The sequence below is a fragment of the Scatophagus argus genome, chromosome 5, assembly GCF_020382885.2.
Source record: "Scatophagus argus isolate fScaArg1 chromosome 5, fScaArg1.pri, whole genome shotgun sequence".
Lineage (NCBI taxonomy): Eukaryota > Metazoa > Chordata > Actinopteri > Scatophagidae > Scatophagus > Scatophagus argus.
In genome coordinates this window covers 9,638,807-9,664,202 of record NC_058497.1, presented here as the reverse complement: position 1 = coordinate 9,664,202, position 25,396 = coordinate 9,638,807, and the positions used below count along the sequence as shown (strand labels likewise).

The 25,396-nt window shown below is 40.5% G+C and overlaps 1 protein-coding gene across 1 annotated transcript in view; it reads right to left on the bottom strand.

Moving 5' to 3' along the window:
• Nucleotides 1–1,635: 1,635 nt before the first annotated feature.
• kcnab1a (potassium voltage-gated channel subfamily A regulatory beta subunit 1a) overlaps nt 1,636–25,396 on the bottom strand; it is a 66,430-nt gene continuing 42,669 nt past the window's right edge. Inside the window, exons 3-14 of the mRNA XM_046388603.1 lie at nt 22,861–22,898; nt 16,594–16,673; nt 16,155–16,199; nt 12,829–12,873; nt 11,832–11,875; nt 11,604–11,690; nt 8,756–8,841; nt 7,069–7,189; nt 6,699–6,793; nt 4,446–4,566; nt 3,822–3,910; nt 1,636–3,706 (exon numbers count right to left, since the gene is read on the bottom strand). Of these exons, the coding sequence (XP_046244559.1) occupies nt 3,617–3,706; nt 3,822–3,910; nt 4,446–4,566; nt 6,699–6,793; nt 7,069–7,189; nt 8,756–8,841; nt 11,604–11,690; nt 11,832–11,875; nt 12,829–12,873; nt 16,155–16,199; nt 16,594–16,673; nt 22,861–22,898 (941 nt within the window). The 3' untranslated portion in view covers nt 1,636–3,616. The remainder of the gene's footprint in view (nt 3,707–3,821; nt 3,911–4,445; nt 4,567–6,698; nt 6,794–7,068; nt 7,190–8,755; nt 8,842–11,603; nt 11,691–11,831; nt 11,876–12,828; nt 12,874–16,154; nt 16,200–16,593; nt 16,674–22,860; nt 22,899–25,396) is intronic.

Here is a 25,396-nt window from a genome sequence, read left to right as displayed (position 1 = left end):
GCCATTAAGTCTGTTTCAGAGCATAAAATACCAGTTGAAACGTGGATGTTTCCATTGGCAATGCATTTATTTATAATCACACTTTCATATAGAATATTTACACTGAGACCACTGTCCAGGAAAGAAATAATACACTGATGGTTTGCATGTCACCTAGACAAAAAAAGACCCAAATTCAGTGCCAAGTCCCTTCCATCTACAAACATAATGTTGTAGAAACAATGCTGATCTGTACAGTAAGTTACAGTACTTGACATCTTGTTATCAGAATCGAGTTGAGCATTTAGCCACAGATTGTTTCCAGCTTCGTTCCATTTTGCCCTTCAGACAAATTTCCTTGGGTGTGAGCTTATTGAAGAAGCACAGTCATTATTCTCTCAGACGACTGACACATTTTGGCCAGTTTCCCAAAATTATCAGTGCATTACGTTACATGACATTTCATTAGTAACCACAGGAATAATGTACGACTTGCTCTCCATCTACAGAAAATAGTTGAGAGTTCGGTGAAGAATCTGTAGAGTTCGTAAAGACATACTGATGAAGGAGAAGAGACTGCATACTGCAGCTGCAGCACATTTACCTCTCTGTCATTTAACTCTTCCAGTCAGATTATTATGTAGAAACAGCCTATAAAGGCCAAGATGGAACAAAACCATTGCTACTCCAGGAGTTGTAGACTTCATTCTGGGTCAATTTCTCAAAAGTTGCCTTTACATAAACTGTGCTGTTAGGGTCTTGTTGCTTTGTTTTCAAAGATGTTGAAATGAAGTAACAGGCAGCACATACTGTAGGCAATCAAATCAGATAAACAAGAATCTACATACATATTGTTCTAGTCTCACTTTGTTTGTAGGACAGTATCCAAACACCATTGAACAAGTCATAATGAAAGACATCCCTGAAGTTTTTCCTGTTGCGGGACAAGTCACAAGTCAAGGCACTCCGTCGGATGGAGGAGTCTCCACACACACCGGCAGGCAGCGGTCCAACATGGTCACTGACTCAAACTAATGAGCAACTTGTTGCCTTGCACACAAACTAAAAGTACACATCACGCGTTTACAGTGGTGGAGTTACAGCAAAGGAAATCAAACAGATGTGAAAAACAGACCAATTACTATTTTTTATTAAGACCACAGATGGCTGAGTCAAATGGGCCTAAGTCATATGTAAGGGGAAAATAGCAGGACAATTGTTGTTCTGGATATTATTTCTGTAAATGTAACTGGAGGTCATGTCACCCTCCTTTGTATTTAAGTCAATGCCGAAACTCTTAAGAACATCTCTTCATTACCCGAGGACAGACTTCTTAAAGTAAACCGTGAGCCAGACGCTGCTTATTGATGCTCCCTTCCAATATGTGTAACAGAATTTTTGGCAAAAGTCTACGCAGACTAAAAAATTCCTTTGATTAAAATCTAGAGGGTGTTTGTGCTACAAGTCAACAAATGTACACTGAGGGCAAACAGTGACTTAGCTAAAACCTGGCCAACATTTCTGCTGATATCTGTGATGGCTTGTATCCCAGATGATAAAAGAACCAGAAAGACAAAAACACATTAAGTCGACAGCCATGAACTGTGAGAGGTGAGCCACCTGGTCAGAGATATTGATTCAAGGTCAACGCGTGAGTCTGAGCAGAAGTTCATTACTTGTCATTCTTTAAATAATGCCATTATTAATGCAGACTTTATAATCTGACTTCACAATACAATAACAACAAATCCTGATAAATAGTTTCCTTCACGAGTCAGAGATGTCCGTGACAGTGTAAAATCAAGCCGGATGAGGATGGGATCGAGAGGGACTTAAAATAGCTAAATAACAACTCTATTTACATCTTATTTATAAGGTAGCCATACAGTACAGTGAAGTCCTCGTATGCATGAGAGGCTTCTTCAAGGTTTTACTTATGTTACAAGGTATGCGTTAACATTTTATATACATGTAACATCCCCATAATTCTCCCCAGAAAAATCTCAAAATGTCAAAATAAATTTTATATTCATTAACTACTCTAAAATAAATACTGCCATATTTGCCACATCCCAAATACCTCGCCTTTAACACGACCAGCAGTGCGGCCTGTCATCCTCGCACTACATATTATTTATCATATGCAAATCCTTTTGTGCAAGGTTCATTGAGGCAATCAGAAATGCAGGTTCAGCTCATATGTCTCCATAACGGATGCAAAACGAGAGAAAAGTGGTCCACTGTTTTTTCTTACTTCTCACTTCTATAATCTAGTGAAGCAGAGCAGCAGTTCTTGAAAAACACCACACGAGGGCGACATGCTTCACTCTCTCCCTTAGCAGAGTCCCACTCTCACTCTGACGAAGACGTCCCTCTGCTTCACAGGTGGTTGCTGACAAGCTCGCAGCAATTTTGTTCCTTTCTGTTGTTTAATCATGTGCTTTGCAGGAAGGAAAAGAGGCACACTATAGCAAGGGAAACACATGCATCTGCTGCTTTATAGTCTACATTATCTATTGAATACTGTTCTGTACTATAGTAAATATGGGACTGAGTACATTTGGTAGGTAGTTGAAAGCTAATTCAAGCTAGTTGGGAACTGGCTCATTGAGGCCTCATTCATAAAGCTTTTTTTTTTTTTTCAAGAAGTACAGGCAGGTCACCGTGCCATTGCCAAACCTCACATTTCATGGGAAAATAACTGAAACATTTTATCCCACGACTCCAGCGTGTACCTCTGACACGAGAGGTGAGAGTATTGAGCTCTTATGGTAATTTTGTTTGCTGCACCGCATAGCAATTCAATGAAAGCACGGGGGGACGTTCATGCATCGAAAGCTTCTCTGTGTCTCCTTTCCTAAGGTATTCAGCTGTGGTACAGTGATTCTCATGAATAAAATATGTGCTCAATTTGTGCTCAAATGAAATTACCTGTGGGTGGAAGTCTGGATGTTAAAGAGGAAGGCTTGAGAGTGGAGGGTCTGAGTCACCGGCCGAGCCTCGAGGATGTGAGCAGGTTATGTGAATAACTAACAAAGCCATCTCACTCAGCAGCTACTCTCAAGGTGCCCTTGAGCAAGGCACTTTTACTTAACCGTAAATTTGTAAAATTATGGCGGTGTGCATATTAGGAGTTGTTCTCGTATGGCTTTCTATCTAATAGAGGTGAATTTAATACACTGAATTTCTTAATGAGGCCCCGGATGGGGTTGAATCGACATACTGTACTCTGGATGGTTCATCTGATACGTGACATGGGCAAGACTGAGCTCTGCATAGTTATATTTGAATGGACTGGTGGTGAACAGGGCTAACTTAGTTGGGAACTCTGATCCACTGAGTCGCGTTTGAAGCTGCAAAAAGCTGAGTTTGGTAAGCGTCTCTTGGCTGAGCTGGACTGGACCTGAGATGAACCTGGCAGAGCTGATCTGAGTGGGCCATGTCTCAAACGGACGAGGTTACAGTTATGCAGTGCTTAGGGAGGCTGTCTGTTCCAGGCTGAAGTGGGCTGGAGCTGAGTGGGGCCCAAGGACAGAACCATGGACTTTAACATTGAACGGTGGGTCCATGCTAGCAGTATGGTTAAGTAGCTAGGTGAGCAGGCAGGCTGACCTCTCCGTAGTCCAACCGGCCTGGTCTAAGAGCGGTAGTCCCTCTTACTGTACGGTCTGTTGCCCAGGATGTGGTCGATTTCAGACACTACATGAGACGTCATCTTAGGAAGGACCTGGGCAAAAGAGCTAAATTGAATATGTCTGGCAGGCAGTGGTAGATACAGTTGAGGAAACTAAGCAGGCTTTGAGTGTGTGTGTGTGTGTGTGTGTGTTTCTGCATGTTCCCACCTGTATGGCCCCGAGGTTCTCAGTGAGCTGCTCAGGGTTGGATGTTCCCAGAAGAACTGAACTTACTCCCTCATTTCTTAGACACCACGCTGGAGAAAAGAACAGAGGTGGATGTTTACACAGCGCCCACTTGATGGCGCACTGCCGCTTATTACTGTCTGACAACAGACCACAAATGAAACAGAGCTTTGGGTTCTTCACTTGCTCTTACTGGATCCACAAAGTCATGTGTTTAAAAAAAACAAATCCAAGGTTTTTATTTCTTTTAGACCATTTATTACACATTGTAAACCTTACATTACTGACTGCCACGTTTTCAAAAGTACACCACAGATTTTTCAAAGTCTTTGAACGCATTTACTTCTACCTTCCGGGCAGCTCAGTTATTTTGTTGGTGCACAAACAGATCTGAAAAATCTCTATGTTTATATGTCAGTGGGAATCTGGAGGTAGAAATCAAACCCATCAGAAAAATAAAATGGAAACACAGACACTGCATGACGGGGGGAAGTGAATTTGGCCAGGTCTTTCATAAGAAAACGTTCCTGTCAGACAGCGGATGTGTTTTCAAAGCCTTGCTTCGGAATGCTTCCACACCATGTGTTATAAGAAGGGACGTCTTACCCACAGCCAGCTGAGGCAGAGTGCAGCCCAGCTTCTCTGCAATGTGGTTGAGCTCTTTCAGCTTGGCTTGCTGCTTCCTCCCATCCTCACTCACTATTTTCTCCTTCAACCACTGATACGCCTGGCAGGAGAGAGGAGGAGATGAAGATTGAATGAGGGAAGGACTGAAAGAGGAACACGCCAAGGAGGGAAATAACACACGAGAGAGTCAAGAGCTGCTTAACTGTGAGCATGTTGCATCATGTGAACTGATTAACTGCCTAAAGAATTAGAAAAGGTGTTACAGACATGACTTCATTTAACTGTTTATTGTTATTTTTACTGCAGTGATCTGCTTGGGATGGACGACATTGACCTTAAATGTTGGGTCTGATTTGAGACGTTTTATACCCAGTACTCACACAACTGCTTCGCTGTGACAGGAATAGTTTGACATTTTGAGTCTGTTACATAACCTCCTGTAAAACCTAAATTCGTCCTCTCACTTCTGTTTTGTATTGATTAAACAAACAGGATATCATGTGTTGAGTTGTGGGCTTTAGATATGCTGGTAGGTTTATTTTGGACTATTTTAGAGTGTTTATGCTAAATTAAGCTAAGCTGTCTCATGGCCAAAGATTCACAGTTAACACACAGACGTTAAAGTCATATGATCGTCTCATATATAAAAACATACTTCACAAAATTCTTGTACGATTCCTATAAGTATTACAGTAAATGCTTTGATACAGGAGAAACACTTGGACGTTCACAGACTAAAGTAAGCAGTTTGACCTTTCTGTGACAAAATAATAAAAACAACATCATATCTAGTCTTGGAACAACTGTCATGGAGAGTAATCAATGGGTTGATTCTGTGTGTTTGTCGCTGCTGAGTTGTGTTGGCTCTGCTGGATATTTTCCACTGTATTTCACAGTCCATGCTTTGACATTTGGCATGTAGTTTTAGCTACAATCACATCAGACAATCTGTCCTGTCTAACCTCCACTGTCCTCCATATTCCACTGTGTTCAGTCTTTGATACACTATATGGACAAAAGTATTTCACCACCTGACCATTACACCAACAGGGACTGTAATGACATTGCACTCTAATATACATAGACTGCAAAGCTGTCTATGCTCCTCTGTTTCTGTGGGAATTTTTGCCCACTCATGCAAAAAGAGCATTTGTGAGGTCACTGATGTTGGATGAAAAGGTCTGGCATGCAGTCTCCATTCCAGTTCATCCCAAACGTATTCAATGGGGTTGAGGTCAGGGTTCTGTGTGCTCCAGTGAAGTTCCTCCACACCAAACTCATTCAACCATGTCTGTATGGACTTTGTGCTTTGTGCACTGGGGCACAGTCATGCTGCAGTAGAAAAGCACCTTCCCCAAACTGTTGCCACAAAGTTTGAAGCATAGCATTGACCAAAATGTCTTGGTATGCTGAAGCATTAAGATTTCCCTCCACTGGAAGTAAGAGGCCCAGCACAACCCCTGAAAAACTTTTGGGGTGGGCCTTTGTCTTCTATGTCTTTGACATATTTCTAAATAGTTAATTTAAGCTAACTGGTTACAGCAGACTCATATCTTTTTAGCTTGTGACCAATAACATTGAGCAGTGTCTATGTGTGACTTATGAAGAGGCAAGTATTTAGGAAAAAATAAACCAAACAACAACATGATTTTGTGCTTTGCTTTCATATCTCATTGATCATAATTGTTAAAATCTTTACAATTCAATTCCCAAAACACATTTTTTCTTTAAAAAAGTACAAACACCTGCAGGTACAGCAAAATTTGTTTCAAGGATTTTCTAGGTGTAAAAACATATCTTGAAACAAGAAAGAAGAGGCAGGTTGCTGCTCTAGAACAAAGATAACCAAATGAACTTATAAAATTAATTTACAGAGAGCAAAAGAAAAAAAAATCTCACTGCGCTGGCAGATTGTATGTACATGAGACTGCCCCCTCGATGTCGGGCACCCTTAGGTTACAAAAGGCTGCCTGGTTTAGGTAGCACTGATTATCTGTCAGGTCTGCAAAAATGAAAAATCTGAATAAACAGAAACACGCAGCTTCAAAGATTCCCCATGAAAACAGTCCCACGCAAACTACATGTCAGTTTTTAAAAACCATCCCTGACATGGACGCTGGTAAGGATCTGAGCTGTCACCCTGAGTCATGTGGTGGTTTTATTTTGAGCACAGGGCGGATAATCCTCACGTCCTGAATGTCAACAAAGACATGATGAAGTTTTCTCGCTTACCTTCATGGAGGCCCTGGAAGATTCAGGAATGCCATTTTCATATTTTCCTGTGATGATGCCGCACGCCAGCGGTGACCACGTCATCGCCCCAACCCCTGTCACCATGGAGACCACCGGGAAGTTAAACAGGAGTAGTTTTGGTAAGATGTGACGAAGGAAGAGGTGTGAAACAATGTGCGAGTACAGTGGCAGTGGAGAGTGAAAATGTACGAGTAGATGAAAAAAGATGAGCTGATGAGATTTTATTAATTCACTCATTTATGACAAACTGAGTGCAAGATTGTTCTGACCATTGGATGTTTGTGCTAACAGACATTTCATCAACAGCCATTGTCTGACTCAAACACACACACACACACAGAACACTTGCCTATTTTATGGTAAAGTTCAGGCAGCTGAACTTCTACTTTCTCCCTCTGAAAGAGATGATACTCTGCCTGCTCACACACAGGAGGGATGAGATTAAACTGTCTTGCCACTGAATACGCCTCCTAGAGATAGATAAAAAAAAGAAGAAAGACAGAGGAAAAAGGGTGAGAATTAATCGCATGGTTGTTGCAATGTTAGTTGTTTTGTGTTTGGTGAGAATAAAAGAAAGAGGGAGAGTGAAAGAAAGGCTAAAAGGGGCGATAAAGGCCAGAGCAAAGGTTAAGAGGGAAACGTGGTGAAGAGATGGGAGGAGGGGTGTTAATCAGCTTGTGGAAGCGTGGCACAAATTCAAATGCGGGGCTCAAAGTTAGTCACCCAATCAATATTCCGTATCACAACCTTCTAAGGCATCATATTCAAATTTCCTTATGCACCTTCTTATCTGGATTCTCACGTGTCCTCCATGTCAGAGGGATGCACGCACAGACACACATATAAACGTGTTGGGCTTGTTGCTCCTTTAAACACCCCCACGTCTACTGCTGTGGAACACATGTCAGGATGAGAGAGCAGTAGGAGGGGGAATCTATTCAGTGTAACGCAAGGATAATGTTGGTGCCATCACTCAACTTACAAATTGCCCTTTTGTGCTGCAATCCATGACATGAGCCTCGAGTCTGAGTGTGTGTGTGAGTGTACTGTATTGCTGTCTTGTCACGTACACTGAGAAGTTGTGTTTATGCCCCCCCTTCATTACTGATGCTATCTAAATTACATAGCTTTCATGGGGGCGTGTGTTCTACAAAGATATCTTCTCCCTTTAACTGTGATCACAGAGGATGTCAACACACCGTGCCAATCTTGGTGGGAGGAGGGCAATATTTGCTGGGGGGGGGGGAGAAAGAGTGAGATGAGTGAGGAGAAAATGAGTGTTACGTCCTTGACTGTCACTTCAGGCATGTATTCGTTTCATAATGTTCTACATGCCCCCTGTATATATTCATTACTGTAGTGAGAACTGAAACGGGAGGCAGATTGTTTCTGACAGGAAGAGGAAACAAAGCCAGAGGAACCACTGTGCCTCAGTGGGAGCGCTTCCTAGAAACACCTGTTTTTCCTCAGACCTTCACACAGTCCGATTTTCCATTGTACTCCCATGTCCTCTTTCATTTCTCTTACCATGACTGCACAGGAGCAATGTGTCCCAGTTTGAACTTAAATAAAAACCTGCTAAAAGTTGGTCTTAAAGGTGTTAAGAGTTTAGAAACTACTTTTTATCATTTTTATTTGATTATCCTATGGTTTCATTGGATCAACAGTCCTCTGAGAACAAATAACATGTATTAATGCAAGTTTGTGCCATACAAAGTGTTTATATTCAATCATTCTGCTCAGCAGGATATGAGATCTAATCTGCTAAAACAGCAAGAACCTTTCCCCCGATAACTGTATGACAAATTATTACTTTCAGTTCTCACTTTTGACTAGCTGGGACACTAATTGGTGTTAATTTAATTTGAAATTGAAGTGAACTGTTTGGCTCCCACACTTGTTTCTTATAGAAACAGAGTTGACTGAGTAATTAAATGCTCAATTTGAATATTTAAATTCTTTTTATTTCAGTGATCTTCACTCCAAAGACACTTGTTACAAGCATAAATAATGTCTCTAACACATTTGCTGCTTACCATGATCTCCATGGCCGTCCACCGAGACGTCCCCCAGTACATGGCCATACCTTGGTTGATCACATAGGTCATGGCCCGAACAATCTCTGCAGACACACACACACATGCCCACGTCGTAGCAGTCAGATGTGAACAACTTATTGTCTGATTCCACACTGTACAGTCACAGCCATTTGTACTGAAATGCTCCTCTCATATTTCTCTCTTTTCTCGAAGCTTTTGTCACCAGGAATCAGTAAATATAAATTAGAGCTGTAATTCACTCAGTACAGGTAAAGCATTAAAGAAAAAAAATCATGGACTTAATCAAGACTTGATGAATGAGAATAGCTGTCAACTGTGTGTGGACCAAAATTACAATTAATTTGTTCTCTGTCACTAGGAGACATTAGTCTTAGTCCAGAGATGGGATCATTCTGTCTATATTTATCTTAAAGTAACCACAAGAAAATGATCCAAAATAAGGAACCAAACAACAGGGTCCTTTAGACCATGGTTTCCTCTGTGTTTATCAGGTGCACGAGGATCTGAAAATACATGCAGAAAGCAGAAAGGAGAGCTGGCGCAAAAATAAAAAGAGACAAGGAAAGTGGTTTTGTTTGTTTGCTTATTTTCACATGAACTATGAGGATAAAGAACACCAGGCACAAGCTTCAAGTGACTTGTTTGGAGGCTGGCAACATATCCTGAATCAACATTAGCCAAGACTCATGAAAAGACAATGTGGGAGAGGGAGAGCTGGATGAAAACAAGCAGTCAAACAGAAAGGAAAAAAGAAAGAGAAACAATGAAAAACCAGGTGTTCATGAATCAGTTCACAGATGTGCTCAGGGGTCAAAAACAGCAAGAATACAAAAAAGATTAAGAACATTAATAAGCAAAAGAGGATGTTGAGAGAAAGGGTGGCCCTGGCATCCAAACTTCATTTGGTTTGAGTTTTATGATGCACTGATGAAGTAAAGAAAAAAAATCTCCTGAAGCCTCTCTTACCTGCTGATGGCTCATCAGCCACCCCTAAAAACTCTGGGGACAAACTAACAAGCTCACACACTACATCCCTGCTGATTACATTCAAACTGCTGCATTTTTAATGGTGCAATTAGCTCCAACACTGCTGACTGCAGTCAGGGCCAACAAAAACTCAGATTAAGACTTTCATTAAGGTTATTCATCATCGCCCTGCGTTCAACTCCAATTATACTCCAACCCCTGACTGTGGCAGGACCCATGCATTTCTGCTTCTTGGCAAGATAACAGAATACGAGGGATAAAAAAAAAAACACTGTGAAAAAAGAAGAAAGCAGCAGAGTTGCAAAGAGGAGGAAGAGATAGAGGAAAGACAAAATAAATAACAGATCTGCAAAAGAATGTATAATCAAGAGGACCTAAAAAGGCAGGTATTGGTTTTCTCTTCAGTGTGGTAAGTGATAATTAACAGCCCGAAACACAGATGCTTTACTAAATGCCAACTTGTCAAGGAAAATAACACAGTATTAAAGTAAACAGTTCTCTTTTTCCCATCACTTGTTCCTCCCATCTTCCTCTCCATCCCTCCCTCTGCCCTCCTGCCATTCAGCTCGCTTCGTCTCCAGCAGCATGCCGTGATCTTCCACACTGCGCTCACATTTAAAAGCTTTTTGTGTTAAATTTCCGGCCAAAATGACAAGAGGGAGAAAAAGAGGGAGTGAGAAACAGGACTGCGGAAGGAGAAGCAATAGATCAAACAGCTGAAGGAATTAAATGGGAATGAACAGTGAGCGCAGATGGTAGGAAAAATAAGCAGAGTTTGAAGGGAAGAAGAAATCTGTAAAGAGACTTCTATAAAGAGAGCAGCTCAGAATGTGTGAAATATCTACATTGATATGATATCAGAGCATCCAGACTATCACGAGACCTAAAGAATACCTGGCAATATTCCTTTAATGAAGTCAGCTTTCACACTAGTAAGTGTTATATCAAAATTAAAATCTAAGTTTTCATCATTACCTCCCCTGTTACTTAGGTTGTCATGGTATCGGGCTGTAATTTGGGGACTGTATAGTCTGAGTTGTAAAGACTTTATTTTTTGCCTTTGGCTTTTTCAGGTAGCTTTTGTGATGAATTAAGGTTATATACAATGCCTTGTTAAACTTAATTACATAGATATTAAAAGCCTGGCTGAAGGAGAGTACAAAATCTGAGCAAAGCAAGAGCAAAAAGCAGATTATTAACCAACGTGTAATATCCTTATAGATTAGTCATGAGCACTAATTAATAAGGCGTTGAGAGAAAACCCACAGTTAATGGGCTTTACCAGTAGAACGTAACAGTACACAGCCTATTCATGAGGACTGACGAGGAACCAATACACCACTAATATGCATGTCAATAAGCAATTGCTGGACAATCAATTATGTTTACCTCACTTTAGCTAAACTGAAGAGCACAGTTCAGAGAACTCGACTTAGATATCTAGCTCAGTGTAACAGCTTTCATGTGATCCTGATCTTCATCGTGATTGAGTTTATTATTTTGCTACTTTTTGCCCTTTAGTTAGTGAGTGCCATATCAACAATCCCTCTCGCTGAACCCCTAACAAAAACTCCATAAATCCTGAAAAAGCTGTTTTACATGAGTTAATGAAGTGTAGCTCACTTAAGCACATGCTGAGACATCACAACTCAATCAAACACTCTATCAAAACCTGTAAAAAGTCATTCTGCTAGAAAACAAAGGCGGTATCCTATACATGAATCAATAGCCAACATCACAAAGTCACACACTGTGGCCTCAGGACAAGAAGGAGAGAAGCATATCAGCCATATAACTTGACCGGTTACTTAGACATAAAGGTGATTGGCTGACTCACCCTCCATGGGAGTATTGCTGTCAGGGCGGTTGGCAAAAACAACATCTACATACTCCAGCTGCATCCTTTGTAGGGAGCCTTTTAGACCTGAGAGACACAGAGAGATGTGAGGGTTGAGATAGTGTAGAGTGATTGAACAGACACAATACAGCACTGTGTAGGGGGGAAAAGAACAACAGCTGCTCTGTTTATCTTGTGTGTGTGCGTCACTGTGTTTGCATGTCTTACCTTCAATAATGTGTTTTCTTGACAGTCCTCTCTCTGTCTCTGCTCTGATGGGACAAACACAGTCCAATGATAAGCTAAACTGTCAGTGGGTCTATGTATTTGTGTTTGTTGTATTTGGCTTTGTTTAGCCACTAATTCACTTTTGGGTCTCATAAAATTAAAATGGAAAAAAAGATTGATTAATTTTTGTGCCGCCTCCCTCTGTGTCTTGTGTTGCTTTGTTTCACAGATGACACATAAATCACACAAAAGTATTAAACTGACCTTAGTATGTTCAGAATTTTCTGGCACTTACATACTAAAGTATAACTTACCTAACTTTTCGTATCAGACATCAAGCTCTCAAGCAGACTAAAAAGTAATTTTAAATCACCTCTTGACCGTGGCTGGAGGACATGACATGACAATATGCATAAAAGGTTGTTTTATTAAAATGGGTCAGTGTGCTTTCAACTGCTCTGCATCATTATGCATTCAAACCCTGGAGGAGAGAAGTGAATGAATGAAGGAAGAGAGAGGATAACTACATCCTTATCAGTAGACCCAGTTGGACAGTCTGCACCACAGAGTCTGACAGCCTGCGTGTGTGTGTGTGTGTGTGTGCGCGTGCACACTATAAAACTGGTTCCTTTATCCTCTCTTTCTCTCTCTCCGGACTCAGCAGAGGAATTTGTTGTTCCATTGGTTATTTTGGTGCTGTGATGTTGCTCAGGTTGTTAGAGAGAAAAATGGCAAACAGCCCCTTAAAGCCCCTTAAAACGTCAGTGCAGGCCAAACAGGGTAGCTACCTATAGTGAAATATTAAATGAGATATGAGCCCAGTTTAGATTTTTTGTATATATATCACTGATTATCAACTGATTTGAGAACCAATTTGTTTTAACTCTCCGCTCCTCTGATGGAACTTTGGAGTTTTGTGGTATTTTAAAATAACATAACTAACATTCACAAACCTGTCTTCAGACGTGAGGATTACATTTTACGGTTTCTTACTTACTTTCCTCCCCAATAGAGTTTAGTTGTAATCACCAAGCTGGACCGCCTGAGAAAGTGCACAGAAAGATAAAGTTAGAGGAAAGGTGTAGCAGAGTGAGTGATACATAATGCATTGCACTTTCTCAGTGTATTCTCTTATCTAGACATACAGGAGGTCTGCAAATTCATCACAACTTCCCTTGCTACCACTGGGAACACATCCATGGTCCCAACATGGATGTGTTTATCCCTGATCCTGCTCTCTATTGGCTTAGCTCTTGAGTTAAAGCCATAATCAGATTGTTCTCACTGTCTGTCAGGTAAATTTATATCCAGTCTAAAGCCCCACTGAAACTGTTGCAGTGATCAGGGACACACACAAGAGGTGTGAATATGCACCCGCACATCACACAGCACCCCGTGTGATGGCACACGTGATTTCTGTTGTTTTCATATTAAAGAATAAACTCAACACATTATTTCCATCAAGTGATATTTACAGAGCATGCAGCAGCTTCCGACGGAGATGAGCATCTGGAGACTTGAGTCACATGTAACGAATCAAAACATGCTGTGTTTGTGACAAGTGAACATCACCATTTTGAACTCCAAAATATTAGAATACAAGCGGCACTGAGAAGTGTGTGTCACATAATTCTTATTAATTTCCCATATAATTTGTGGTAAAAAGTGGATCATTGTTCCCCAGTACTGCTTGTTCTTTCCTCCGCACTGTGAACTCATGACGACACTCAGAGACTGAAATGTCAGGTTCAGCATCAAACCTCCCACTGGTGTAATGTAGTCAGCGCATGACATTACAGGCGGGGACACACATCAACACTGTTGACATGACTGTAAATATGATTGTGACGGCTGACGGGACCAATTTGGACATGGCCTGTTCCAGTGTTGGTCAGTTGATGTTCACAGACAGCATCATATTGTGTTTGAAGAGTCTTCAAATCCAGTTGCTGCCAGTCATTTTCATGAACATTTTTGATAGTTGTGAATGGTAACCGAAATGGAGGGTCTCAGTCAAACTCTGCACCTTTTTCTAGCTTTTTCAAGACAAATGTTATATGAAAAGTACAAGCTGTCAGTTGTCGTCCCTGTTTGTTTTGGTTGTGTGTGTATCGCCATGTAAATTTTCATACTTCCAACGCAAAATGATTCTGTTCTAATCCACTGTCATCCCAAAAGATTGACATCTATACTCAGTAATTTGGGATTAATGTGTATTTTATCATCAGCAGGGACACAGTAGAAAGTAACCATGCAGGATCAAGTCTTAACACCCAGCTGATAGGAACTACTTCTCCTTCCGCCTGTCACAGTCACATGTGAACTACATCTTTATAAATGCATAAGGCACTGATGATGGCTGACCTCAGATGCAGTCACGTGTGGAGCTTTTTCGAGGAAGAGCAACAACACTGTATGTGATGCGTGTGGGAGGACGGTGAGGTGCTGTGACAACACCACAAACCTTGTTAAACATCTGAGGTTTCATCAGAATACGGAATATGAGGAGTGCAGTAGTGTGTTTTGAGGAAGAGGAGAGGAAATGTGCTGAAAGGGTGACACAGACTTTGGTCATTGAGTCTTTTGACACTCACGGACATTATGCAGGCACAGAGAGACAGAGTGTAGCTATTGGTGATGTTTATTGGTCACTGACCACGGGAAAGTGACACGTGTCTTTAGGCTTCGGTTTGTGTGTTTGCAATCGTCACACAGAATGCTGTCTTATTAAACTTTTGAACAAAGGATCAAATTTGCATTGATCTCAAGAGATGACAATTCAGTTTTTCTTAGTATTGGGCTGAAAAGGAAATCAGTTATACTGGAAATCACTAGTTTGTTCTGATACGTGTGACAAGAATCAGAAAATGAGAACCAGAAATTGTTTCTTGACCAGTTGTTGGGTGTGATGACTTGTTTAGTTACTTGCTTGTAAAGTTGGTTGAAACAACGTTTATCTGTGGTTTGTCTAGTCTTTGTGGGTTTCAGCTACTCTCCAGCTTTATTTATTTGTTCTCCAGTTTGGAGTTCTCCAGGATTGAGAACCACACTGTGCAATTGGCAATTGGATTTATATAGATATTAGACCGCAGACATGTCAGACCAGGATTAACAAATAACTCACAGCTGTTCACACTGTACACCCATGACCGTAGTCAAACAAAACCAAATGTACCTCTTAAGGGAAAATTTCCCTGCCAAGTTATCATGAACATCCACAGAGCAACAACATCCTGATTGAAAATATGACAAGCTGCCACGGTTTCTGCAGAGCCCAGATCGGGAAGGTTTTCCAACTAGTGACTAAAACCAACCAGAACATTATCAAGCATTTGTGATATCAGTGAGCAGCGCAGAGAATAAGAAAAGGCAAAAACCACCCCAGCTGCAGCCTGTTTACCCTGCTGCAATCTGGCAAATGATACAGAAGTATCTGCTGTTGTACCTCCAGACTACAGAGCAGCTGAGACTCCTGACCCTATCCTCCACACTCCACCACAAGCAATAGTTCTTATTTTTGGTTACTTAGAAGTCAATCATTCATTTATTTAATTTTATTTTGAGCATTAAGCATTAAGGGACTACAACTACCATTTCATTGTACAACCCTCTGTTGTATAATGACTCATAAATGAATCTTCTATCTTGCTTAATCTGCATAATGGAACAACTGGCCAGCGTATATGAGAAGAGAGTAACAGATCAGAGTTTTGACATTAAAGCTATTTCATACTGACATGTCACAGAGAGGATGATGTTACTCTAAGAGAGAGAGAGAGGCATCCTTTGATGTTACTGTAGCTTCCTCCTCCCTGTTTCCTACAGTTTATCAATTATACAAAAAACTGAGCATGTTTAAATAGCTCCATAAAGAGAATATTTGAAATGTCTGGAAACTGAAAATGTCTGCAGGCAGGCTTTCAAACAGTAACTATTTCATGCAGCTGCTGTAAGTAATGTGATGCAATGTGTCTGTTTGCTTGTGTGTGTATGTGCATGCACAGAAATACATAAATTACTGCAAATACAGAATGTCGACTGATTTAAAGAAATAAAACAACCAGTGACAGGATGTGGATCATTTTCATGTTACAGAATCACTTGAACATCAATCATCGCTGTCTCTTACACACACAACACTAACACATGCATTTGCATACACCAAAAGGAGGAAAATATCTCTAATTCCCATCACCTTCGTGTTTCATTCATATATGCCTTACACACACACTTCTTTTGTTGTCTCTGCTGACATGCACACATATCATCCTTCTCCATCTTTCTCTCTCCCACAAAAGTGATGAGGCCATCAGACACCATTACCTCCAACATTTCTTCTTGATGATGTTTCCTAGAATGATTTCGGCCCTGCAAGGCAATATAAATGGAGTTATTAAATTACAGTTTGAATTCACAAACACTTCCACAAACCTGCAATTCATTGTCACAACGCTTAAGAACCTCATGTGCATTAAAGGCACAAAACTCTCTGTTCTCTAAAGGCAAAACTCTCTGTTCATAAATGGGCAGTTAGATCATCATCTCACAGAGACAGAAGCTTATGTTTTAATCACACCGCACGACACTCCAGACCTGCTGGTTATTGAGCACTTCAGTAAATTAATGGAACAAATTGGTCTCTGTACGAATGAAACCTTATAAAGTATGCCAGATATCTGCACCTGATCTCACTAAAACATGAATAGGCTGTTATGAGCTTAACCGAACTGAGAATGAACCGAGAGGTTCGTATGACACCCACCTGCCGCCCGCATAGACCTCAGCTGTGTCGAACAGGTTGACTCCACTTTCATAAGCAATAGTCATTAGCTGCTCTGCAACCTGGCAAGAGATCAGGACACACACAGAGAAAGAGAGGTGATACAGAAAGATCAATGCATGGAATTTGTATTCATATTGATTATATTTACGCTGTAAATCTCTCTTTTCAGTCACGTGTCAAAGGAAACAGCCATGAAAGAGAAGCAAAATTCTGGCAAATCGATATCATCAGTACAAGAATGTTTGTGTTTTACAGCTAAGGTGTCCAAGGTTAATCAAAACTATTCCTTGAAAGTAGAACAAGGTGGCACAGCCATCAGATTTTATTAAAATATCCTTGCTGATGCATATCAGTTGGAGGCTTACCCCGGATCATGATTGTCGTTTAACTGTAAGTCACACAAAAATTAAGACGGTCGCTAAACAGAATCAAACAGACACAACAGACCACAAAAACACTATGTGCAAACTCTTCAATAGCCACGTGCAAGGAATGAAGGAAGAGAAGACATAGTCCAAGGCCAAGCAACTCTTATAATGCACCACGTTGCACAGATAACAGGAATAGTTTGTCATACGCTCCTGCATTATTTGCATAGCTTTTCAAAACCTACAATATGAAACACATCAGCTTCTCACAGAGTGGTCAGCTGTGAAAACAGTTTCAAATTCTCTCTCTGGCTCGCTTGTTTAATTCTTAACATAACTATTTCTGTCACTTTTAATGTACAACCCTATAAATGACTTCCAGGAGAGGATGGCTAAAAAGGTTATCGACAATACACACTGTACAATGTGCCTCGCTCCGCTCCACGGCAGGCAACTTTTCAAGTTTGCTTTTGATTTCTAATGCAGTCAGGTTATGCATTTCACAAATGGTTCTGATCAAGCATAACCCTGTACTTCGGGTCCCTCAGGTGGATGCTGTGGTGACCTTATGAAATGCTATAGGAACAGCACTGGAGCAGCCATGACAGTACCAAGAAGCACAGAGGCCTGAAAATAGTTGCTTATTGCAAAGGATGTGTCCCATACTGTATATACAGTACTGCTGTGTGTATGCTGCCGCAGTGCACTAAAGTTGCCTGCCTGAACTCACCTGCGAACAGAGCTTTTGTTGTTGTAGTGTAAGTCCGTTGATGTACGACTTTATTGACCGAGTGGGATCACAGTGTAATTACCAGTAGCTGTGAAAAATCATACAGTAGTGTCAACTCACCCCCCTTGAGTTAATATGTGCTTTGTACACTAGAAGTGTGTGTGTGTGTGTATATCTGTGGCATATGTGCAGATATTCTTTCATACTTTTGCAGAAATGGTGACCATAAATCATCGGTCCAAGATCCAATACCCCAGTGGTGAATTTTATTACATGGGGACTTTAAGTGAATTTGCCGTCATTTCCCTGTGCAGTTAAGTGTGTGTGTGTGTGTGTGTGCCTGAGTTGGTTTGTGAAGGCGCAGAGACAGAAATGTATGTTTGTATTTACTTGTGTGCATGAAATCTGTTTCACCGCTTTGTGTGCATGCCCGGTTTTTGCAGAGTGTGTGCGTGTGTGTGTTTCAGTAGTGGCAGACAGCGGAGGTGTTGTTTCTAGAAGAATTAGATAATCTCTCCTCTGAGAATGTGTCTCAACCTTCCTCAGCCTTCTCTCTGCAAACAGCACAAACTGGGCAACAGTCCAAGCCTGTGTGTGATCATGATACAGTGATAATAAACTTTAATTGGTGTCTTTAAAGATGGGCACAATGAAAGTACAACTCTTTAAGGAATAAAGCAAGACAATAAAACTGTTGTCAGAAATAAAGATTAAAAAGACAGCAAGTCAAAGAATAAAGGCCTGATAAGTCAACAAAAATGGGTGCTAAAAAGTGATTTAAAAATGTTACAGCAGCTACAAGACTGGATCCCATGTAGGCTTCAAGCATGTTTGTGTGGCTTGGAGTCAAAAGTAACACGCAAAAATCAATTTTAAACTTGTCTATTGAAATGTCCTCAATGGTGTATAGACATTGTCACTGAAAAATTGACACAGAGGGTAGTGAAACGATATGAAACAACCTACTGCAACATGTAGCAGCAAAGCGTGAAGTTGCATGTTGTTTTACGGCAGTAGAAAGATGGGGGGGGGGGGGGGGGGGGGGGGTAATGTCTTAACTCAGCGTGTCTGACATGGTGTAAAGTGTCATACCTTACAAAGATATTGGCATGGAACCTATATGTACTATGGATCTGTACCATATTAGCTCATCCCTCATCACAACAAACAGCACGTTGTTCTGCTGACTTTGCCTGTGAAAGAAAACTTATGATATTTTAATGTTTTCCAAGTTTAGTATCTCCAGCATATCTTAGAATTCATTCAAGTTTAAAAACTGCATCATTATTAGATTGCTGAAGACTGCTTTTAGAGAAGACTGATCGGACAAAGAGAATAGTGGCCACATTTTAGAATCATTCAGACTCTGAGCCACAGACAGCCATTAAAGCAAACAGAGCAGAATGAAAAGATAGAGCTTTATAATGGAGGTTAAAGAAAGTAGGGGTCAGTTGGGGAGAGAAAGATTTTGGAAAAGAGCGATGACATAGAAAATGAACAGCATGTTCTTTCTCTAACTGGTCCCTGCTGAGTGCAGAGAGGAAACGGCCTCTGTCACAACTGTTGGGGGCGCTGGAGGGTGATTTTCAATAAAGTGGGGGAGGGTAGGCAACAGGGTTTTTTGAGGAGGTAAGGAAATAAATGGAGGATAAATACAAAGTTGGATGTCAACAGAAAAAGTGAATTGAAGTAGTGAGAATTTAAGAACGGACACTGTAGGGAATAAAATTTATAGACAGATAAAGAGACACAGTGGAGCAGAGAGTCACAGACTCTGAATCAGCAAGTTAAGATGAGGGTGATGGAGCCAGTTTTTAAAGGGTGGCAGTTTGGTCTTCAGCGATTGCTCATTAACAATAAGGTTGTCATGGAGTGCCTGTAGTGACTTTCACATGGTCACATGAATCACTACTGCTTGTGCAGATTTCTGACCTCTGGCCATTTTGTATCTCCATTTGTATGTGACTTATGTCCTTCAAATGGTGCACTGATTAGTGCAAAAGGAGTATAAACTGCAGAAACAATCCATAACACACACACAAATGTATATACATACACGTCCCTCACCTTCAGAAAAACACTGACTCACTGTAAAGTTGCAGAAATACATAGGTTGCTACGCTTCAGGCTTTTTCTTTGCTTTGTTTTTCCCCTGGGGCACAAAGAGTGCAGAAAAATTTGATTTCCATACATAGAACAGACGTTTCGAGAAAAAACATTGTATCCTTTGCAAGCCCAGAATCAAGGCCGAGGTAGCCTCCCACATACCACCCACACAGCCTTGAAATGATTTTTCAAAACTCCCTACATCAAAGCTAACATCGACAAGAGACACTTTCTTCAAATTCACTTTATGATTTATGGGTCCCCTTTTGGCCTTTTCGAATGAGTAAGCAATGATAACTTGCATCCCACCTTCACTCTTGTGAGCTTTCTGTCTGGGAACGTGTTGTTGCCCAGACAAGACTGCAGAGAAACCAACCTGCTAGCGCTTTGATAAGACATACCTTATTAGGGGTTTATAAGTTATTATGAAAGGCTTCAGAAAGACACAGATTAAGTGCAACCTCAAGGTGATGTTAAGAAAAAAAGTCACTGTACCCAGCCGCTACTCACAAATTTGCAGCACATAACTGCTATTAACTTCAAACTTGTCAGTTTTTTACATTTCTATGTGTACAGACATGTTAATAAGGCTTTTAACAGACCTTTTTTTCATTGAAGCATGCCTCATTATCAGTAACACAATATTACTATGGGAAAAGATGTCTTCAGTGTTTGCAAGTGCTAAGCTATGTGTGTATTGGTGCAGCCCACCAATTTTGTGTCAAAACTGTGTTTGTGTGCCAGAGTTGTTGTGCATTTCTTAATGAGGACAGGGACACTGAACTCTGCTGAGGATATGTAGTATATTTAGGGTGCTTCTGATAACAATGACATTGAGCAGGGGGCATTCAGGAAAGCAGAGGACTTTTTAACTCAACAGCACAGAGTGTGATGGTCATACTGAAGCTGTTTTGGAGGTTTACATGTCCATCTTCTTTTTGGTAAATTTCACTGTCAATAATCCAATGTTGTGTGTTACTGCTGAGAGCCTAAATGTTATTGTCAGTCAGTAATGCAATATTTAAAATAGATTTAACAATCAACCAACCCCTTACCAACGTTTCCCATTTTAATCTCAGCTGTTGAAGTCAAGGCCTGGTGGACCAAAGTGTCTGAGTGATACCAGTGACTTTGAACTGGGGATATTCAGAATAACGGAGAGAAGCGGGGTGCTAAGCTTTCAGCGTACCATGTGAGTTTATGGCAGTTAGCCATCAGAAAAATAATACTGTTATGTAAGCTTACTGTCCCCTGGGGTGAGCTCTGTTCTTTCCTTTCTAAGTGTCACTCTAAGAGCGTACGTGTATGTGTGTGTGTGTGCGTGTGTGTGCGTGTGTGTGTGTGTGTGCGTGTGTGTGCGTGTGTGTGTGTGTGGGGGGGGTATCTGAGTGATCTGAGTGTGTGAGATGGCCAAGGCCAAGACCCCAGCAGCAACATCAGAGCCTGTTGAAGTTCATCAGCATGAGTGTAAAGGGGACATACACAAAATGTGTTGACCCTCAGTATGCCCTTTTTTGCTCTTATGCAGCATAAAAATCAATCCAAATAATCAGAATAATCTTACCCAAAATCTCTGTGAAGGTTATGTCTTGTTTAAAAACATTAAAAATGAACCCTCACTCATTATAACATGCAAGGGAACGATAAAAAACGAAGCTGCAATCTGATTGAGCCTTAGAGCTCTGTCAGTCAGCCAGTGGTCTGATGAAGGTTAACTGTGACACCACTCAGAAAAAAATGAGATGTCCCACAGTCACACTCACTGCTGGGGTTCAAGCATTATGTAGGAAATTCAACAGGGACAGAGCCCGCTTGCAGTGGTTGTGTTCTAAACAGAAGATCTATTTTCAATTGTTTTTTAATCCCTTTCCGTGAGGCATTGTTCTGATGCTTTAAAATAGTTGGCCCACCACAGGAGGCAGCATTAACAGAAAACTAACAAACACAAAATCTTTTATCACCGTACCCAAAGACGGCTACTGTTCTCCAGGCAGGTCATGAGATTTAGGCATTTGGTGAGGCGCAGTGTGAGCAGAATGGCAGCTTAAGTCCTTTGTAAACGTTCATGCGATGCATTCAGGCACAGTATTAAGCGTGATGGCAGCACTCACAGGCTGATACAAAATCAGTGTAGATTTGTGTGTAATAGAAACACAAAAAAAAATGATGATGCGAGGTGTGAAAATACTCTGGGTTATGTTTAGCTTGAGTGAAGGCTGTTACACGGGTTGCGTACACAGCTGGATTTATTAATTAAACATCTGTTGAGGTGCTTTTGTGTAGACTTGACTGAATCCTACAGAAAAATGGAAAGACTCAAACTGCGGTTAAATGATTTCCTTAATGATTTTATCTAGGTTTTGTCAAACAAAATGGTACCATTTACTCATAAATTACAAAAAAGTCTGATAAGCTGACTGGCTATGGTTGCCTGCTGCTCCCCAAATGTTCAACCAACTTATTTTGGCCGGCAGGCTTGCTGACTTTGCGGTTCATCAACAGTGTCAGAACTGTTGGAGTTGTTTCAGCGAGCGTGATTGTTTAGACCGAGAAAAAAGGTCGTCTCACTTAAACTCAATCCACGGGTAAGGCAAGACTATTTTACATTTAATCTAAATCAAAGGACCTGAACACATACTGTATGATACAAAGTCAGTTTTACAATCCAAAATGATGTCCACATGGAATACAGTTTTAAAAATCGTACGTTAAGTTGCTACACTGATAATGTTATCACTACTGTGTAATCAAGAAATGAAAAAGGCAATTTGTTTTGCATCAAATTGGACTGTGTATCTGTATGTTAAGAATTTTCTGTTGTTGTTTCTGATGTTTAAACATAATGTTCAACATCAGCAGTTATTATAATATCAAGATGTATCACAGTGTGCTCAGCACAGGGTCATGGATTATGACATCATATACATGTTTGTGTACAACGCCTTCAATACTCGTACATACAGTACAACAAAACCAATCATTTAATAAGTAGAATCCATTTCAATAAAATGAACATGCAAGACAAAGGAAAATATTTCATACCTCGTCTGTTATCTGTCCCCCAAACGTCACCCAAGTACCTGGAAGAGAAAAAGAGAGTTCAGCATTAGAAGACACTTCAGGTCTTTCAGTGATTGTATTTGACATCCTGGAGTAAACACTACTAATACCAGAGCTGTGACACCACCCGAGAAAGGCTGCCAAGTTCACAAGAGAAAAATAGCGGCTCAGTACTGAAGAATCACCTCGTGTTAACACGATCAGTCTTCACAGGCACATATTTGGACAACCTTCTGTCCCATGTCCTTGTGTGATTATGTCTGTCTGCCTGTATGTGTGTATGTGTGTGTGTGTGTGTAATGAATGTGTATGTGCCTAATTCTGACTTCATGCTTCTGATTGCCCTGAAAACAATGCTGATAAGCCACACAAAAAGGCTAAGCCATTCTAGCCAGAGGAGACACTACATCCTCGGTGCATTCCCTCACTGAATTATGCATGTAGCTTTGTTGTGGCAGAAAACGCTTCCCATTCAGATTATGTCAAAACAGTTTTACAATGCAAAACTGTCTCGCTCTGCTAGACAGATAGAGACAGGGAGGAACACCTTTTTTATATCACAAAAATGTTTAGTGTGTACGTGTGTTCTGGGAGATGCAAGAAAATCTGGGCTGCTTGACAAGATATGAGACAGTCTGTGTTGCAATGCATTTGATATTTGGCAGGGGAGGACCTGTAACACTGTCACCACATTTTTACTTGCCATCTGAGGTATAGAGAATTTCCATGAAAAGTGATTTTTATGAACTGTTCAAGTTATCTTGCAGTGTATCAGAGTGAGAGTGTGTTTACAGTACATTATAGCCTGACATATACTGTAAAACCAATATCAACATATCAACCAATACGCCATTACATCAATACATTAATATTAACTGAATATCTTAAATTTGACTTGTTTCACTTCAACTACAGCATCAACAGTTGCAGCACTTCGGCATTTTCAGCAACCTTTGAGCAGCAAGCAAATGTAAACAGTCTGACAAATGTTTGGTCATTTTTAGGTTAGTATTATCATTAATCATTTTATCAATCCAGCTAATCATATGAACTTATCCTGTTCTCATTGTAGAAGTGTCTGTAGCCCACGTTCAGAATTCTTGTTTTGCACATGTAAATACTTTGGGGTTATGTAATAGAATCGTAGTAATAATAGTAGAATAGCGAAGTATAGCTTATTGCTTTGCATCAATGTGATTTTCTTTTTTATTCTGTGTGTCATAATTTCAAACATAATCAGCCCTAAAGACTGATTTGATTATCACAGAATTATGACTGAGGTATGTACTGAGCTCTATTTTTTTAGACTGCAATGTGAGTCAATGTAAAAATAGTCAATGTAAAAATAACTCTGCTGCTAAATCACAGCAAACAATATCTGAAACAGCAAAGTACAGCACCTTTTTTTGATTGATTTTAATTTTGCACTGCAACGTCTTTGCTTTCTCAGTGACATAAAAACCACCATTCATATTAGTTGATAATATTTGCCGAGGGAGCTCTTCATGTAATCTATTAAAATGTATTAAAATTAACACAGAAAGCTCTATCAACCCTCGCATTAACATTTCTACGCTAATCAAACAAGTTGAGGAAGCCACATCCTTTTAGCCTTCTTTCGATGCAAATTCATTTAGAATAGTGATGAGGAAGATAATGCAAACCTTCCAGCTAATTAAGTATTCTCTTTTTTGGAAATTTGCTAATTCCCTTCAGGCCACAAGGCTGCTCTCGATTCTCTGTTTTATCACTTTATCACTTATCCTGCTCTCCGCCTGTGTCTCACACACCCTGTGCCCCAGTGCCCACAATTTCACACCAAATGAACAGACAGATCCTCCTCTGAATCCGTTGACCTCCGCTGCTCAACATCATAATCATAAAACAATTGACATACCTCAGAGACATGGGACAATGAAATGGCACTTAGCCATCTGCTCATTTCAATGCTGAGATACAATGGAGCTCATTACTCCATACGTCAACTCCACTGAGGCCCAACTTACAGATGACACCCTGAGGATAAACTCGATCTCCCAGTGCATAATATTATTATCTTAATAAGCCTGCAGTTCTCAACATGCCTCCTCAGCAGAATCATAACAGACACTTTTTTAATAGGGTGTGGGGGTTGAGGGTCTGGTGAAATGATGGCAATTGTTGGTGGGAAAAGTTGCTTTTGGACATCGTGAACACAAGTAACAACAGCTCACCTCACCAAGCCTGAACTGCATCTACAGTACAGTCATTACAGGTAGCCTCTATAAGAACTTGCTTCATGTATGTGGATTTTTTATCCACACAAGGATGCAAAGCTTTCCTGCCTGTATGTTAGTGACCTTCCTTATGGGGACAAAATCAAAATGTCCCCATGATTAAATTATTAAATTTTAGGGTGAAGACTTGATTTAAGGTTAAGTTAAGGTTAGGGTAAAGGTTAGGTAAGTAATGTTATGGTTACGGTTACAGTAAGTCTCCAGAAAATAAATGCCAGTCTATGTAATGCTCCCACAGGGCA